Here is a 17,236-nt window from a genome sequence, read left to right as displayed (position 1 = left end):
ACTCTTCAGCTTAATTAGATGACCCTGGGTTCTGGTATTATGAGGAAGGAAGAAAAATCTCTCTCTATCCAATGTGAACGCAATCAAATATATCTTAGGTTGCATTTGTCCGCATCTGTGACCCATGTACAAAAGCTATTGTCTTGCATTTTCAGTGTACTAAATAATGCAATGTTTTATCCCTAGGTGTCATGTGGCAAACAAAACTTGCCCAAAAAATCATATCTGGAATAATCAGATTTGCAGATGTCTGGCTCAGCATGACTTCAGTTTTTCTTCTTACCTTGGGGATACCGGTAAGCAAATATGCTCCAGAAGTTGCATTCATTTAACGTGGCATTATTCAAGCAAAATAAAAATTATATCCACATAAACTTTTTTAAATGTAGAACTCTCTAATCCTTTATAGCTTCAGTGATTTAGACATGGGTATGAAAAATGTGAAACTAGCAGATATGTTTCACTTTTTGCAATGCCTGAAGCAAAATTTATTTATTTTCCTAATGTTTGCTGTGTTTATAGACACTGCTGAAGGATACCATGATATCTGTGGACCTAATAAGGAGCTTGATGAAGAAACCTGCCAGTGTGTCTGTAAAGGGGGAGTGAGGCCTTCCAGCTGTGGACCTCACAAAGAACTGGATAGAACATCATGCCAGTGTACATGTAAGAATAAACTGCTGCCTAGCTCGTGTGGACCCAGCAAGGATTTTGATGAAGAAAAGTGCCAATGTGTATGTAAAAGAACATGTCCTAAACATCAGCCACTAAATTCTGCAAAGTGTATTTGTGAATGTGTAGAATCTCCAAACAAGTGCTTTTTGAAAGGAAAAAGATTTAATCACCAGACATGCAGGTAAGTAAAACAACTGAAATACTTTGTCTTGCAACTTCTATTAAATTATCGTATTTTTCGCTCTATAGGATGCACCGCACCATAGGAGGGGGGAGAACAGGGGGGGGGATTCTTGTTCTCCCCCTCTAAAACAAGGTGCATTCACCCGAAGCCTCTGGAGCGTGGTGGAACTTCCCGCTGGGCTCCGGAGGCTTCAGGTTCCTATTGAGCTGCTCTTTGGGGCTGGCAGGGGAAGTGCTGCTTCCCCCCACTGCCAGCCTCAAAGATCCCCGAAGCCTTTGGAGCGCAGTGGGAACTCATGCCGTGCTCCAAAGGCTTGAGGCTTCGGGGACAGCCTTTATAGCCTCCGCAGGGCAGCGGGGTGAAGGCACCCCGCTGCCCTGCGGAGGCTTTGCACAGCTAACCCCAAGCTAGAACAGCAAGACGGAGCGCTGCGCAGCGCCCCGTCTCCCTGTTCTGGCTTTGGACTTAGCCGCGCAGCCTGCATTCGCTCTATAGGACGCACACACATTTCCCCTTAATTTTTGGAGGGGGAAAAATGCGTCCTATACAGCAAAAAATACAGTAGATGTTATTTTTGTCCTGCTAAAAAGATATAGGCTACAGTTTCTCAAATTTTCTAATAATCATGCTACATATTTGATCTTTAGCAGTTGTCTGATGCTTATCAGAGTTAAAGTACTTTACTAGTCTGGAGATAAAACATGTTACTTGTCATACAGAATGGACTATCTGAACAGAAAGTGTGTTTGACACTAGTCATGTATGTTTACATTGCCCATGTAATCCATCTTTGAGAATATTACTGTATAACAACTGCATCATTGATGAAACAGATGTTTGCAAAAGCAGAGCTCTGAACAATGCTGTTCCCTCCACTAAATAATCTCATTTTCTTCAGCACATACCATATAGCATTGATTTCAGATATCATCCCTAAAAAAATTATGGAAGTCACCTAATAGTTGTTATTTACAGTGTCATCTAGGACCTGGAGAAAAGTGTATTATTAAGATTATACAGCAAGTTTTAAGCTTTTTCAAGGGGAAACACCATATAGTCTCCAGCTCTGACAAACATCAGAGAGCAGTTAGACAATCTACAGGCCATATCCAGCCCAGCAAGGTTATTCTCCTTAAACCAATTAAAGACTTGCTAGAAAAATGATATTATTGGAAGACCTACCACAATATGGTTATGGGGATTAATTTAATAGGAAGAAACTTCAGGAGTAAACTCATAGTTGAACAATTACTCCATTATGGATTATTTCCCATTATAATCTAATTTTAAATATGTTCTCTAGGATTATGTGTGCACCAAGTAGTTTTGTTTCCAGTAGGTTGTGTAATTTGAGATTTAGAATTGTGTATTATATACAAATGAGTTGAACAAGTGTGACAAGTTATTTTAACAAAGCTCACCACAAAATGGAACAGGTCGGCCCAGGATGTTTCTTCCTCATTCTTTGCAGATTTCCTCATAGCTGTGCTAATTTGTTGCAAGAATTGGCTCCAGTGTAACTATAATCCTGTTACAAACATACAGTATCGAATTAGTTTTTATAGAATACAATCTCCTGTTTCAAACACAACCTTTTGGTACAAATTGAACACACATTTATCTGCATGTGCCATCCTTAGCTGTATTTGGAAATCCTAATAATTATACTAGCAAAATTATATCCTAGTAGATTTAAAATCCATCTTACATCCTGTTCCTGTCCTTAAAACCCAGATGTCACTGTTCGGATGAAGGTTCACACACACACACACTGTGGTTAAATGAATGCGCTGTAAGAACTTATTCCTCTTTAACTTCTGTATGATTCATGCAGAGAAGAGCCACAACACTGTAACTCCAGCACAGTTTGTTCATATGAAGAGCATTATCTATCATTTTTCTTCCCAGTAGTTATCTGCCTACTATATATATTACTTTTACTATAGAAAGCAGAGCCAAGAGCAACCTAGAATAAGCCACACAACTGAATGTGATTCTACTGTGAGGAAAACAGCATGATATAGTCCAATGTACAAAAAAGTATGGCACATCTCCCTGAATAACCTCTGCAAAAGTAGCTAAGGCTGTTTGCATATTTTCCCAAAGAGGGATATGCTCACATGGGTTTTACATAGAATGCCAGAACCCCAACAATGACCCTTGTTTATTAGGATGGGAACTGTTGGTGCTGCCATTACTCTGCTTCTGTCACTGATGTGTTTTGGACATTGAAACAGGATGCAACAGATTCTCCCATTTAAATATTGATAAATTTCCACATTTTGCAAAACGGTTTCCCCTAATGCAGTTCTGTATGTTGCTTTCACTAATATATATGCATTTTAATGAATATTCCCCTACATACTTAAAAGTCACCACCTCAAAAACAGGCAGGGGTCCAGAACTGAATATTGGCACTGTTATGTACTGAGCTGAATAGGATCCAAAAGGCAACAGTCTGATTGGTCCACAGGAGCCACCCAATCACGTGGGGCCCACTGTGTAAATAATGTATATAAAACAGGCATTCCTCCTCACCACTATGAGCTGATTAAAGAGCATGAAATCCACACACACACACACACACACACACACACACACAATGATACTTCTGCCACTAAAAGCAGACGGGCACTTGCCTGGAAAAGAAATACAGCAAGGTGGGCTGGGTTTACCTTGAAGAGCATGTGCTCCGTGAATACAGTAGTAATAATCTTATTACTTATACCCCACCCATCTGGCTCAGTTTCCCCAGCCACTCTGGTAGCTTACAGCATATAAAAAACTTGTAAAAACATAAGACATTAAAAATTTCCCAATATAGGGTGCCTTCAGATGTCTTCTAAAAGTCACGTTTTCAGAGCAAACCCAACCAGGGCAGTTCCAGCTCAAGAAATGGGGGTTGTCCCCAGAGCTGGGTCCACAGAGGTAGGTGTACCAATCTACTTTTAAAAATCCAGATACAGAAGCACTTTTCTGAGTTCAAGTTAGATTGGAGCAGGGAAAGGCATGTAGAGACAGAGACGTAAGAGAGTGTCCTCCCTCTGTCCAGGAAGTCTCTCCCCCCCCCCCGTGGATTTTGTTGTGCAGACATCTAATATTTTATTTGTAAACTGAAATGCATAAGCTATTAATCAGGAGGAATGTTAATTGAGATCATTAAACTATCTTTTATAAAAACAGACAATTTTTAAAACAAATTTAAAATATAGCTGTGTTGAAACTTGAAACGTATACTTTTCGCTCTTGATTTGCTGCCAGTGTTTGAAATAGCAAAAGACTAGTGCTTTGTCTACATTACACACCAGAGGCTATTTGGCACTATCAGTGTGAGGTTATGTTAGGTCAACCTGTTTTAAAAACAACCATAAGAAATTATCATGCTATGACAAACTTGTTTATAGCCTTTGTCCTGCAATCCCTGTAGAAACAAATTATCCACTGATGCAAAATATTTATCTTCAAAGCATGAAGTGTTGGTTAGTAAAGTACTTTTTTACTTCCCTGACTGAAGTGCTATAAATTACTGATGTCTTTCCATCCCATTTTCAATTCATAATGTTATACATATAAGCCTCTGAACCTGCACATTGCTTCCACTGATGTTACAGGAACTCTACATGAGCAAAACAGGCTTGAGTAATTTTAAAATTAGACTATTTCAGATAGAAATTCTTGGATTTTTTTTAAAAAGAAAGAAAATAACTCTGATCTGTAAGGTAGTTCATTACAGACAAATTGTTCAGACTAGAAGATATTGCAATTAGAAACTCAGTACCAGAAAAAGTTAGTAGTTGTGTAAATAGCTAGAACGTTTTCAAATATTTGAAAGTTGTTACATAGTTATAGTCACTTGATAATGAGTAATTATTAGCACTGTGCACAGAAGAAGTATTTGCTTCAGAACCCACCTCAGCGAGTCAGAATGCGATTGCCTCATCTTGATGGTTCATATTGACATCACACTTCACCTTGGATCCAAGGCATCATTAACACCACTAGAACAGCAACAACAGAACAGTTCACAATTCAGTTACAACAAGCGACAATAAAATAAATATTCATCCTGCATGAAAATCCAGAAAAGACCAGGGCAAACCACCATGTCTTCCATTGGTGCCAGGCAGTTGGGGGGGGCGGAACAGTAGCTGAATTTTATTTATTTTTAAAGCACTAAAACAGCTTCTGATATGTTCTATTCCTATTCCAAAAGCAACATGACTAAGTAAAAAGAGAACCCTGGTAAATCCATTCCGTCATTGGATGCTAGAAACTATCATTCACAGAACTACACCTACCTCTTCCTTGCTCCTCTCTGTGTGGTGTTTTCCATTTAAGGAGAGCTTACAAGAGAGAGAGAAGCCGCTGTAGGCGGAGCACTTATTAAGACTTATAACTGTATCCACAGTATCCAGTTCTGTTTGCCAGCCACTTGAATCCACGCACCTTACAGAGGATCCTTGCATAGATTAATTGCTTTTTTCCAAGAGCACATTGTAGATTTCAGAATAGGCAGAATAATTTCTCATGTCAGTTTTACAACTGTTTTTCCCCCTAACTTCTTTCAGCTGCTACAGACCACCGTGTACAGTTCGAACGAAACGCTGTGAACCTGGATTTTATTACAGTGAAGAAGTTTGCCGTTGTGTGCCAACATATTGGAAAAGACCACTTATTAATTAGTGAAGAAGATACCATCTGACAAATTGGTGTACATTTTTCCTGTGTTTTTTTAAAAAAAGACTGCTAACATTTTGGATTTACTGTGCAAAAGAGACATCATAGGACTATTGGACACAGACTCATTTGTGCTCTTAAGACGTGTGGAAAGCAAATGTAGAAAACAAAACCTGGGATTTTCTTCATTATAAAGAACTCAAGAACTTGATTTTTTTTTCTAATGACCAAACAGCCTACATTTTCTTCCTTGTGATTTTTAAAAAAGATAATAACTATATAATTTATTTCCATTAAAAATATTGTACTGCATTCTTGTTTATAGCAGTAACAATTGTTAAATCTCACTGTGATCAATATTTTTATATTATGCAAAATATGTTTTAAATAAAATGAAATTGTATTATATGCTGCTGACCATGTTCACTGTACTATCTCATTAATTAATATCTATAGCTGCAATTGGAGGAGATGAATGGCAACTTTAAGTATTCTACTGGAATCCAGATAAAATGAAGACTGCTAGAGGCAGCAATACATAATTATTATAACACTGAACATGTAAAAAGTTATATTTTGAACAATGAAACTTCAGAGTTTGACCTTATGCTATTTAGAGTCTATTCACCAGTCTAAGAGCAAACTTGGTTGTCCTTTGCCAATCAGTGAAATGGGACCAAATGCAGAGACAGAATTTGACACACTCAAAGGACTCTCCAAGTATGCAGGAAAATGTTACTTATTTAAAAAGAGACCACCCCTCCCCAGAAAAAAAACACCTTCCCAATAGGGGTTGCACATGTGCAAAATCCTCCCATAGGAACAGAATATTTGAAACAGCTCAGTGCCCTATTGGTCATGGGGGGAAATGGGACTAGAGTGCTAGAGTAACAGAACAGTCTGCACACAAACACACTTCAGCAGGACAAAACCCCACTCTCCCAAACTGTAGGAAGAAGATGCTTAACATATTTTCTCTCTGTACGGCTCAGCCTTGCCTACAACACTATAATCCAAAGATTCAGGCTAGCTGTACAGCTTGCTGCACACCCACCATTGACCGGATGTGGCATGGAGAGGAGGTCCAACCTCCCTCAATGCCATTTGGACTAACAGAACAGTTTGTTGCCCTACCACTGTAGCATGCAGGTTTGAGGCTGGCGATACAGCATTAGTGGGTTTGTAAACCACTCCCCTTTTAAGTTGGAGGCCATCCCCTTGGCTCTACTTCTCTCCCTAGAAGTATTGCCCCCAATAATCTTTGAGTAGATTTTGCACTCTGAACATCTATATATCTAATGCTGTCATGGTGCATCTTTTAACACAAAAACCTTAAGAGTATCGTATGAAACAGACAATTCAGTAATCAATTATGTATGCAAAACATCTTCCAAAGGAAGCATCTGATTACATAATGTAACAATCACCTGATCCACAGATTCCTTGTAGGCAAAAAGCATTGCCATTGCCAGTAACTTCCATTAAGGAGGCAACTCCACAAACTCAAAGGGGCCTGCATATGAAGTTTGTAAGCCCGTACTTGGCTGGAAATCCATGTGCACATTGCACTGCACAGTGGGCTCTGGATCAGAGTGAATTATTTATACTTGTGTCCTCAGTACACGTTGGTGGCACAGCTCTGCTGAGGTAATTGTACAAGCCTACTTGTACAAGAAATGGGCTGCAAACTTTCATAACTTTATGAAAGCAGTGCTTGCATTCTCTTCTGAATTTTTCTCGGATTTTAGTTTCTCTGTTTCCTGTGTCTGAAAGAGCTGCATAATTGCATTACTAATCCAATATTAGTTCAAAGAGGACTTTCAGACACTGTAGAAATCCCTGTGTATATACAGTTTACTCTTGCTCAGTCTTTCTGTTCCTATCTGCTATACCATTCACACACAAAAGTATTTGAAATACTGTGTGCAACCTTTTGATAATGCATTTGTGCATCATCATGAACACAGGAATGTGCATATTTCTATTTTGTTTGTAGTGTTCCTTACAACAGGAATGTCTATAAATAAGTAGTGCTGTTTTTTTAAAAAATCATTGAGAACATCCAAGAACTTAAGATTTTGGCACCAAATGCCATTACAAAATCTGTAAGCTTTTGACAGCAAAAGTACTTCTTCAACAGCTGTCGCCGGAAGGAAGAATGTAGTTCTGGAATGCCAGTTGTGGATAGTCAACACACCATCTGTGACCCTTGCTTTATATACCTGCACCCTGATCCAGTTCTACTTGTTGATAAATATATATAATTCACTTACTATATTTTTTATATGAACCTTCTTCCCAAAGGAGGAACTGCTATATTAGCAAATATAGATATTTGCTAATGTTGTAATTAGGGGTGCAGATTTGTTTCACTTGCTGAAATAGACCCATGGTTTTTAATTGTTGCAGATACGGACTCATGCAGACAATCAAATTCTAAAAAAATAAAACTGCTGTTTCAGAACATGGTTGTAAGGTTTTTTTTTTAAAAAAGGTAAAGGACTCCTGGACAGTTAAGTCCAGTCAAAGGCAACTATGGGGTGCGGCGCTCATCTCGCTTTTCAGGCCGAGGGAACTGGTGTTGGTCCAGACAGCTTTCCAGGTCATGCAGCCAGACTAAACCACTTCTAGTGCACAGAGGACCGTGACGAGTGCAGAGAGCACGGAAATGGTGTTTACCTTCCTGCCACAGTGGTACCTATTTACTTGCACTGGTATGCTTTTGAACTACTGGGTTGGCAGAAGCTGGGACAGAGCAGTGGGAGTTCACCCTGTCATGCAGATTTGAACTGCCAACCTTTCGATTGGCAAGCCCAAGAGGCTCAGTCGTTTGTACCACAGTGCCACCTGCGTCCCTAACATGGCAGTATCCAATCATGTCCATCCATAGATGGAATGGGAGAAGGTGACAATTTTGGATTAACCTCCCATACACTTGCAATTCCCCGTGTCTCCCTAAATCTTCTGCAAAGGTTTGGAAGACTTAAAGCAGATTCAGAGGTGAGGGAGAACTGCTGAAAAACACCTCTCTCATCAATAAGGCTGGTGGATTATTTCTGTCAGTAGACAGACACCACAGGATACCATCCACTATTGCTTTGCATGGATTACTTGGAGACAAACATGTATAAACACTGTAAACAAGTAGAAGCAATACATACATTTACCAGTTCTAAAATTAAGTCAAAATTCTTCACATAAAATTAGAAGAAAGGTGAAGCTGAACAGTCAACCTACAGGAAAACAAATAAAACTGGGGAAATCCACTTATCTCTGGTTTGTCTTGAAAAAAAAATATTGCTATATATATCAACTATCTTTGTTTTGTATGGCATGCAACCTTTGTATCAGTATCTTGTGTATGTTAGAACCAGATCTCCAAATAAACAATCACTGAAATTTCCTTCTGCATTCTTTTACCCATTGGTTGTTGTTACAGAAGTTTTTTAGGTAATAAGCAGAAAGTTTAAATGGGCCATTGAGAACTATTAACATTGCATGGAACAGGGAATGTCGGCTATTTGAACCATTCAAACAAATATATTTCTCTTCCATTCTCTTTATTTCTTAACACTGCCCATTTAGTTTAAGAATCTGCCTAACGTCACATAATTAAGTGAAAGACCTAATCTCCCTCCCATGTCAGTGTAAATCACTGAAAACAATGTTATGCTTGTACTCTAGGGACTCTTAACTACAAATTGTGCTGAACATGTTTCAAAGTTGTTGTGTAATAAAAAATATGGGTCCAATACTATTAATCCTGTTTTAACAAAAGAAAATTAATAAAGGTTTTCAGCTGACAGTACACTGAAAAGGGGGGGAGGAAATGATATTAAGGCCAACATCTTGCATTTCAAAAAGGATTTACAAAACTGAGCATTGCTCCTTTTACTCTTCCAATAACCTCTAGAATTTATATACTGTCATCTTTTCAAACCCAGGAACCACCTCTAACCCAAGCCAACAGGATAGGACTTCAGGATTTTCAAAAACCATATACAGTGTCCCATTCCTTCTTTCTGTTCACCCTCTCTCTCTTTCTCCACAAAAGAATATAGAGGTTATAAAATGATTTGCCCTGGACTAGTAGGATGATCCCACTTAGCGGCTTCATGTAGATGTTAAACAGCACAGGGGATAAAACTGAACCTTGAGGAAAGTCACATCAAAGCCTCCATGGAACCTAAGAGCACTCCCCAGGCATCACCTTCTGGAAACAACCATCAAAGTAGGACCAGAACCACCACAAAGTGATACCAACTACCCCTAACAGCCACTCCAGAAAAATACCAATGGTATTGAAAGCTACTGAGACACCAATGAGAATTAACAGGGACACATTTCCCCTGTCTATCTCCAGACACGGAATCATACAGGGCAACCAAAGCAGTTTCTGTGCCAAAACCCTGATTGAAACGGATCTAGAAAGTAAGTTTCCTCCAAGAAATCTTCTGCAAGCAAAGCAGTTCCTCTACCACTTGGTTATGGTCCTTCTCTTGTCCACAGCCTGATCATCTCACCTAAACTAATTCAATCTTCGCTTCCCTGGCTTTCTCAAATTGGCCTTCTCATGTTTATTCAGCACTCAACTCCAAAACCATTCACCTCTCTAACTTCTCTAGGTGGTGCCCCACGTTAAATTCCCATACTGGCTTCACTTCCACTCCTGGATCAGTACAATTTTTTTATCAGTACAAATTTTTTATGTCAAACTTCAGAATGCAGAGATAGATGATGGTGATGATAGATTAGATAGATAGATAGATAGATAGATAGATAGATAGATAGATAGATAGATGATAGATAGACAGATATAGATAAGATAGCTTTAACATACCATGCACACTGACAGTATTATATTGAGAGAGAGAGAGACATGGGCACAGCTTATAAGGCCACTTCATGGAACAGCACCCTGCATACACAGCCCAAAATGTTATTGTGTTTCTATTACAAAAACAAAACATTTTTCTAACATGGAGGGAAATTTAATATGCAAAATAGTACATTGGTTTTCTGGGCTTGATCATCTTCTGTTTCCATTAGAGTTAGTGGTCAACATAACAAAGGCACATTTTGCCAGCGTTAACCACACATTCATATAAAAGACACCACAGTCTTACCCATACTTGGAGATAGGAAATGACTGTGGTGTCTCAGATATTGCTTTGTGGGAACTACTGGCAAATGGTGATTTCTTATAACTACGCGCTCACATGGATGCTTTGATTGGGTGCTAAGGATTAAATTAGACATTGTTTGGTCCTGCTCCAGGACTTCTCACTTACTAAGCCAGTTTAAAATAGACTTTAAAAATAAATGTTACATGCAGGATTTCTGATAATGGAAGTTATGGAAAGCTCAGTGCTCACTGTCATGTCGAAACCCATTCACAAACTTCACACACATTTTCTGGTATTAGTGGAATACACAAAAATGCAGCCATTCAGAGAGTCTTGAAAAAATCCAGATGTTTCCATTTTTACCACTGTCATTGGAATACATACATACTTCTGAAGCATCTCATTCACTGAATTCTGCTTCAGTATGTCCCTTCTTTGAGAAGTAACAAGCTAGCACTTGGTTTCCAAAGAAACCATACATGTATTCTCATATACTCAGTGAAATATGTGATACCCTGAAACAGTGCAGGTCATTACGTGGATTGTCGAATTGTGTTCCAGAAACATTGATATAAAAAGGGCCAAGTGTCAAACAGTCCTAAACATCCTTTCCATGTCTCTTTTGCTGTTTTGCATGCTAGGTTTTTGACATTAATTCAACTATTGCTACACTTCAAAACTCTGAAAGGATAGAGCTGGTTACTGTCATGTACAAACTGAAAGGGAAAACTCCGTGATTCTTGGAAAGAAGTCAAAACGATATTTTAAATGTTCTAGTTGAAGACAAAGCCTTCTTTGTTTTATATTGTGATTCTTCAGAAATAAATTCAACTCCAGAAACAATATTTCATTTTTATGTGGTTGATAAGCACAACTATCACACGTATAAAATTTACTTATTCATCAAGTTATTTTAGCTCTGCACTGGAATATTTTCAATATCAATATGATATTAATAGGATCAATCTCATTTGGTGGCAAAAGTGTTTTATGAAAGGTGTCCTTTGATTTCTGTTAACAACCATATTCTCCTTCCTATCCTGGCTCCCAGCTTTTAAAAATGTGAGGCTGTATTTCTGCCCATAATTAAAAGGTAATAAATGACTTGCAAAAACTATTGGCTTTGGCTAATTAAGAGACAAATACACTGAAGGATCCAGGAACAAAAGTCACAAGGAAGTCTTTGGTAGTTAGGCAAATTAAGCACTGACTCCACCCTTTTACTCACCAGGGCAGATTCTTGATGAGCATCTGAATCCCAGATATGGGAATAATAATTGAGGGTTGGGGTTTTCAATCACTTCTGCTAAGGCTGTACAATGAGCAAAAAAAGACTGTAATGTGCTCTGGGGGTCTGCAGATATCTGGGCTGCTCTGCTCATTGCTTTTATGCATGACAATCAAAGAAGTCATTCCTAAAATAGTTTATTCCATTATTTTGGCCTTCCATGGGAACACAGGAAGTTGCCTTACTCCCGAGCAAACAATTGGTCTATTAAACACAGTACTATCAATTCTACACTGACGACATTGACTGGCAGCAGTTATTCAGGAGCATTTCCTGCCCTATCCAGATGCCCTAGATTGCAACTGGGACCTTCTGCATGGAAAATGCATGCCCTGCAACAGAGCTATGAGCCTTTCCATGCTTGGTGCAACAGAATATAGTCAGGTACTAAAGAAACATGGTGTACTTACTTCTAGAACATGGATATGAAAAAATGTTTTTTGTTTTATTTTTACAAATACATCTAAGGCCTTTGGCTAATAGAATAAACAATACCATCGAAGCAATCTTATGCAGCTTCATAACAAATACTGACTGCACCACAGCACTGAAATTCAAATCGTCAGTTTCCCAAAATCTTGACATCCTGAAGATTAAGACTGTTTACAACAGACGTGTAAATTTCTTTAAGTTTGTATTGTTCTAAAGCACAAAACAGCATTTTCACTTCACAACAAAGATAGGTTGAGAGCTAGTGGTTGCCCAGTACTATCCAATATGCTTCATTGTGTCTATAAAGGTTTTTAATCTGTGTTTCCCATATTCGAACCCAACAATCTGATTGTTAAACCATACAGCAATGGAACGGTACAGAACAACTCTGAACATTAGTTAAATACATGCATGCACGTGTGCGCACGCACGCATGCGTGCACACACACACACACACACTTAAAACTGCTAATATGTTTTGGAAGAATTGGCTCATATCAACAAGCAAATGCATTTTCTGTGACTCTTTCAACAGTGCATATGTTTGTACAATCAATTACATTTTGCAGGCAGCACTCAAGAATTCTTCTGCCACTAGTCTCTCTCAAGCAAGGACACTTTCTGGCAAGTCTTCTAATTGTTTTGGCCTAATGCAGCTATAAATTTCAATCTAGCAGTCTTGCTATTTACTTTACTAGACCTTACGTACTCAGAGCTAAATGTCACAATATTAATTTCAGTTTTTTGTAGCAAGTAAATAATGTACAGGGATTTTTTTTTAACCCTTGCATATTTCTACACCATAATAACTGCAGAAAAAAAACACTGATTCTTAAGCAGCCAACCAGCACTATAGACAAAATAGACAAGCTCAGGCTACCTTGGAATCATTTTTAAAAGGGCTACTGTGTCTATACAAGTTTTGTAAATCTTCTGAGCTCAACAAAGCCAGAGAGTAGTGACTGTAATAATTAACATCCTTGTTCAATATTACAGTATCAGATTGGTACTAAATGAACCAGTTAGACAAAAGCTGTATGTTATATATACAATTTTCTCAGTTTTTTTTTAAATTTCAAATGCAGCCTTGAAAAGCTACAAACAGAGAAGGGTGGCCTACTTAACCATTATCCTGTTGGCTGCTGTCTCCCTTAAAATCCTTCCAAGAGCTTTTCTATTGAAATCCATGGTCTCCCAAAGTTGTTTCCAGTTTGTAAAATATAATGAGGGCAGAAATTGAACGCAACAGTGTGTAGCATCTATTGACGGCCTTACTTCACTACATCATTGTTATCTAGCACAAGTGGCCTCTGCAGTCATCTTTGAGAAAATAATAATGTGGAAATGTGGTTGTTGTTGGTAGATGCTAGGGTTGGGCAGATTAATCTATTTCCAATTTCTGCCATGTTTTGATTCATAAGTCCATTTTTCCCCATTTTCCCATTAATCTATATTTCAGTGGCATGAAAATTCATATTAAAATTGTGTTTGATTTGATTATATATCTTATCTATATATCTATATGCATATTTTAAATGCATTTCAGTACTTTTTTTGAGATGAGAACTGTACAGTATTGCAAAATTAAGAGAAGTGTGGAATCCAAGCCAATGAACACATTAAACCAGAGAGTGTAGATCAGGTCAGTTCATATCCAGTGTTAGAGACTGAGATATGAAAGCTAGGAGCTAGATGGCACTTTAAACCTAGGTTAGTGGCGCAACAACAGAACGTCTAGGTGCACTTTTTTATAACAAGAATGTTACAAAGCTGAACTACAAATGAATGAACTGCAGCTAAAATCCTATGTTCATTTTTCACCTGGTCTAGTCCTCATCTGAAGACTTCGAAAAACAAAGCCATGCTTCCCCTGCCCGCCACCCTAATATTCTTAAAAGGATCCCTTCTGCAGTCTTCATAGAGTAGCTGGAAGTGGGGAGGCAGAAAAAGGTCCTCCTTCCCTCCACCTGGCAGACAAGTCCTGGATTATCGCTACACCCACTTTCTTTGATATAAACATATCTTTCTGGCACCATAATTAACACATATTAAAGGCCTATACAACTGATGGCAGAGACAAACCTAAGACTTAAGGGTCCTTCAATGATCCGACTCCAAAATTTGTTTTGATTTTAGGCATCTCTGTGAGAGCCTGAAGTAGGTAACACTTTAATATGCACTACATAAACCATCATAACTAACTGGCTAGCATATTTCAAATTAAAAGCACATCATACATTAAACAAGGCAATTAAAACCTAAACAAAACATGTTGGGTTTCAAAGAAAAGAAAAGAAAAGAAAAAGTTTTCAGGTCCTCAATCCACACACATTTTACTTGGGAGGAGGCCCCATTAAACTTGCTTGGGATTTACTTCTGAGTAACAGTGGCAATTTTAATCTGAAATCTTAGGTGCAGTACTGCACCCAGAGCTCAGAAACAGCTTGAGTTTATAAAGTTCCCTGTTGCAAAAGATGCCTAGAACAATGGGAGTTTTGAATCAGAATCTGTTCATATCAGAATTGACATTTTCCTGGAGCATCCCTAGTAGTTATTGTGTGTCTGTGTTTTCATTCTCTTTCCAATGCAAGTATCATTTTCAGCTTTGAAGTGCCAAACACCTCTCGGCAGATACCTAAGGCATGGTCTGTATCTGGAATTTCTTCAAACAGCTTTCTTATGTCAGCTGCTCCATGTAACTTTCCCTTCTGTGTGCAGAGAATTTCTATCCCTTCAATATCTAGTAGTATTGTGGGAATGACAGGCAACTGGGCAACCTAGATAGTGAGCAACTCTTGATTTTATGGCTACAAGTGTGGAGCAACAGCCATAGTGAGGCTGCTTCAGGAAGCCATGATTATATGACCACAACATATAGACTGGCTGTATAATAAACAGCTATTCAATGGGATGCCTAAGAGGGCTGAAATATCATTTAAGCCAGCTGTTGTGCACAGCAGAACAATAACCCAAAAGGAACCTCTATTATAGTTGAATTTCTGAAAACACCTTGTTTACTATTGATTTAGAATTTGCCTTAGTTTAAAGCAGCAGCAGAGTGCAACCACTTGTGACCATATTTCCTACTTTTCAGAATTTTGTAATAATGGCAGCCTGCAGAGCATGAAGAACAGAATCACAAACATACAGAGTATTGTTGTGAGAGTTAGCAATGCAGGACAGAGAAACCTGCACGACTACTTCTGCATGTAAGGTAAAGGTAAAGGGACCCCTGACCATTAAGTCTAGTCATGGCCGACTCTGGGGTTGCGGCGCTCGTCTCGCTTTTTTTGGCCAAGGGAGCCGGCGTACAGCTTCCGGGTCATGTGGCCAGCATGACTAAGCCACTTCTGGCAAACCAGAGCAGCACACGGAAGCGCCATTTACCTTCCCACTGGAGTGGTGCCTATTTATCTACTTGCACTGGTGTGCTTTTGAACTGCTAGGTTGGGCAGGAGCTGGGACCGAACAATGGGAGCTCACCCCGTCGCAGAAATTTGAACCGCCAACCTTCTGATTGGCAAGTCCTAGGCTCTGTGGCAGAGACATCACCTTGCCAACAAAGATCCGTATAGTTAAAGCCATGGTTTTCCCAGTAGTGATGTATGGAAGTGAGAGCTGGACCATAAAGAAGGCTGATCGCCGAAGAATGGATGCTTTTGAATTATGGTGCTGGAGGAAACTCTTGAGAGTCCCATGGACTGCAAGAAGATTAAACCTATCCATTATTAAGGAAATCAGCCCTGAGTGCCCACTGGAAGGACAGATCCTGAAGCTGAGGCTCCAGTACTTTGGCCACCGCATGAGAAGAGAAGACTCCCTGGAAAAGACCCTGATGCTGGGAAAGATGGAGGGCACAAGGAGAAGGGGACGACAGAGGACGAGATGGTTGGACAATGTTCTCGAAACTACAAAAGTGAGTCTGACCAAACTGCGGGAGGCAGTGGAAGACAGGAGTGCGTGGCGTGCTCTGGTTCATGGGGTCACGAAGAGTTGGACACGACTAAATGACTAAACAACAACAACAGGCTCTGTGGTTTAACTCACAGTGCCACCTGCGTCCCTAAGGTACAGGGTGATTTATACCAGGTTAGTCTGTGAAGTTTGAGAAGTCCTGAATAGGACTGTTATTAAATTTGGTTAGTTTATTTATATTGTTTTATACAATATTGCCTAGACTGATTTTTATTATTTATTTATCTTTTCTTATTATGAAGTGACAAGGGATATTTTTAGAAGAAGCCATAATCGTTGTCATTAATAGCCTTCATTTGTTCACACATTAGCCCAAAGGAGTAATGAATCCTAGACGGAACATATGCCTATCAATGTTTGATTTTTATTCCACCTCAGCCTTCTTGCGATCGCAATGCTTGGCCATACCTCCATTGTTCTACCAAATTGCGTTTGCTGAATTTTCTGTGTGAAAATGGCACAAGGAATCTGATAACTGAATCTTCTGACCGTTTTGGTCATTTTGAGAAAGCCCTTGGAATCCCCAGAGAGTTCCAAAGAACAATCAAGCTTTGCAACAAGGAAGTAAAAAAGGAAGTGCCAACCCAGTGGAAATTTATTTATTACATGTTTGAAGACTGCTGAAATAACAAAGCATCTAGCTCTAGAGCAAACAGAGCATACACCAAAGAAGTGGAAAACCTAACTTTAAGATTGGAAGCTTTATTCAAGTAAGTGTTCAAAATGCTTGCTTTTTCTCAAGTCCCCATTAAAATAAAGAGGAAGAAAAGTGCAACATGCTAATATGAATCACATTTATTATCTATGAGCAAGTCTCCTTGATTCTCTGCCTATCAGGAAATTTACTCAATGTCATTATGCAGGTCAAAGGTCCTTCAA

The 17,236-nt window shown here is 38.9% G+C and overlaps 1 protein-coding gene across 3 annotated transcripts in view; it reads left to right on the top strand.

The window, feature by feature from the left end:
• The window catches only part of VEGFC (vascular endothelial growth factor C), a 42,043-nt gene extending 34,028 nt beyond the window's left edge, over positions 1–8,015 (top strand). For all 3 annotated transcript variants that reach the window (XM_079991425.1, XM_079991424.1, XM_079991426.1), the window contains exons 5-7: positions 187–296; positions 523–856; positions 5,428–8,015. In XM_079991425.1, coding sequence (XP_079847551.1) covers positions 187–296; positions 523–856; positions 5,428–5,542 — 559 coding nt within the window. In that variant the 3' untranslated portion in view covers positions 5,543–8,015. The remainder of the gene's footprint in view (positions 1–186; positions 297–522; positions 857–5,427) is intronic.
• Positions 8,016–17,236: the final 9,221 nt, after the last annotated feature.

Source organism: Podarcis cretensis (assembly GCF_951804945.1).
Source record: "Podarcis cretensis genome assembly, chromosome: 9".
Lineage (NCBI taxonomy): Eukaryota > Metazoa > Chordata > Lepidosauria > Squamata > Lacertidae > Podarcis > Podarcis cretensis.
Note: the sequence above shows the minus strand (reverse complement) of the source record. Positions and strands in the feature narration are given on the sequence as shown.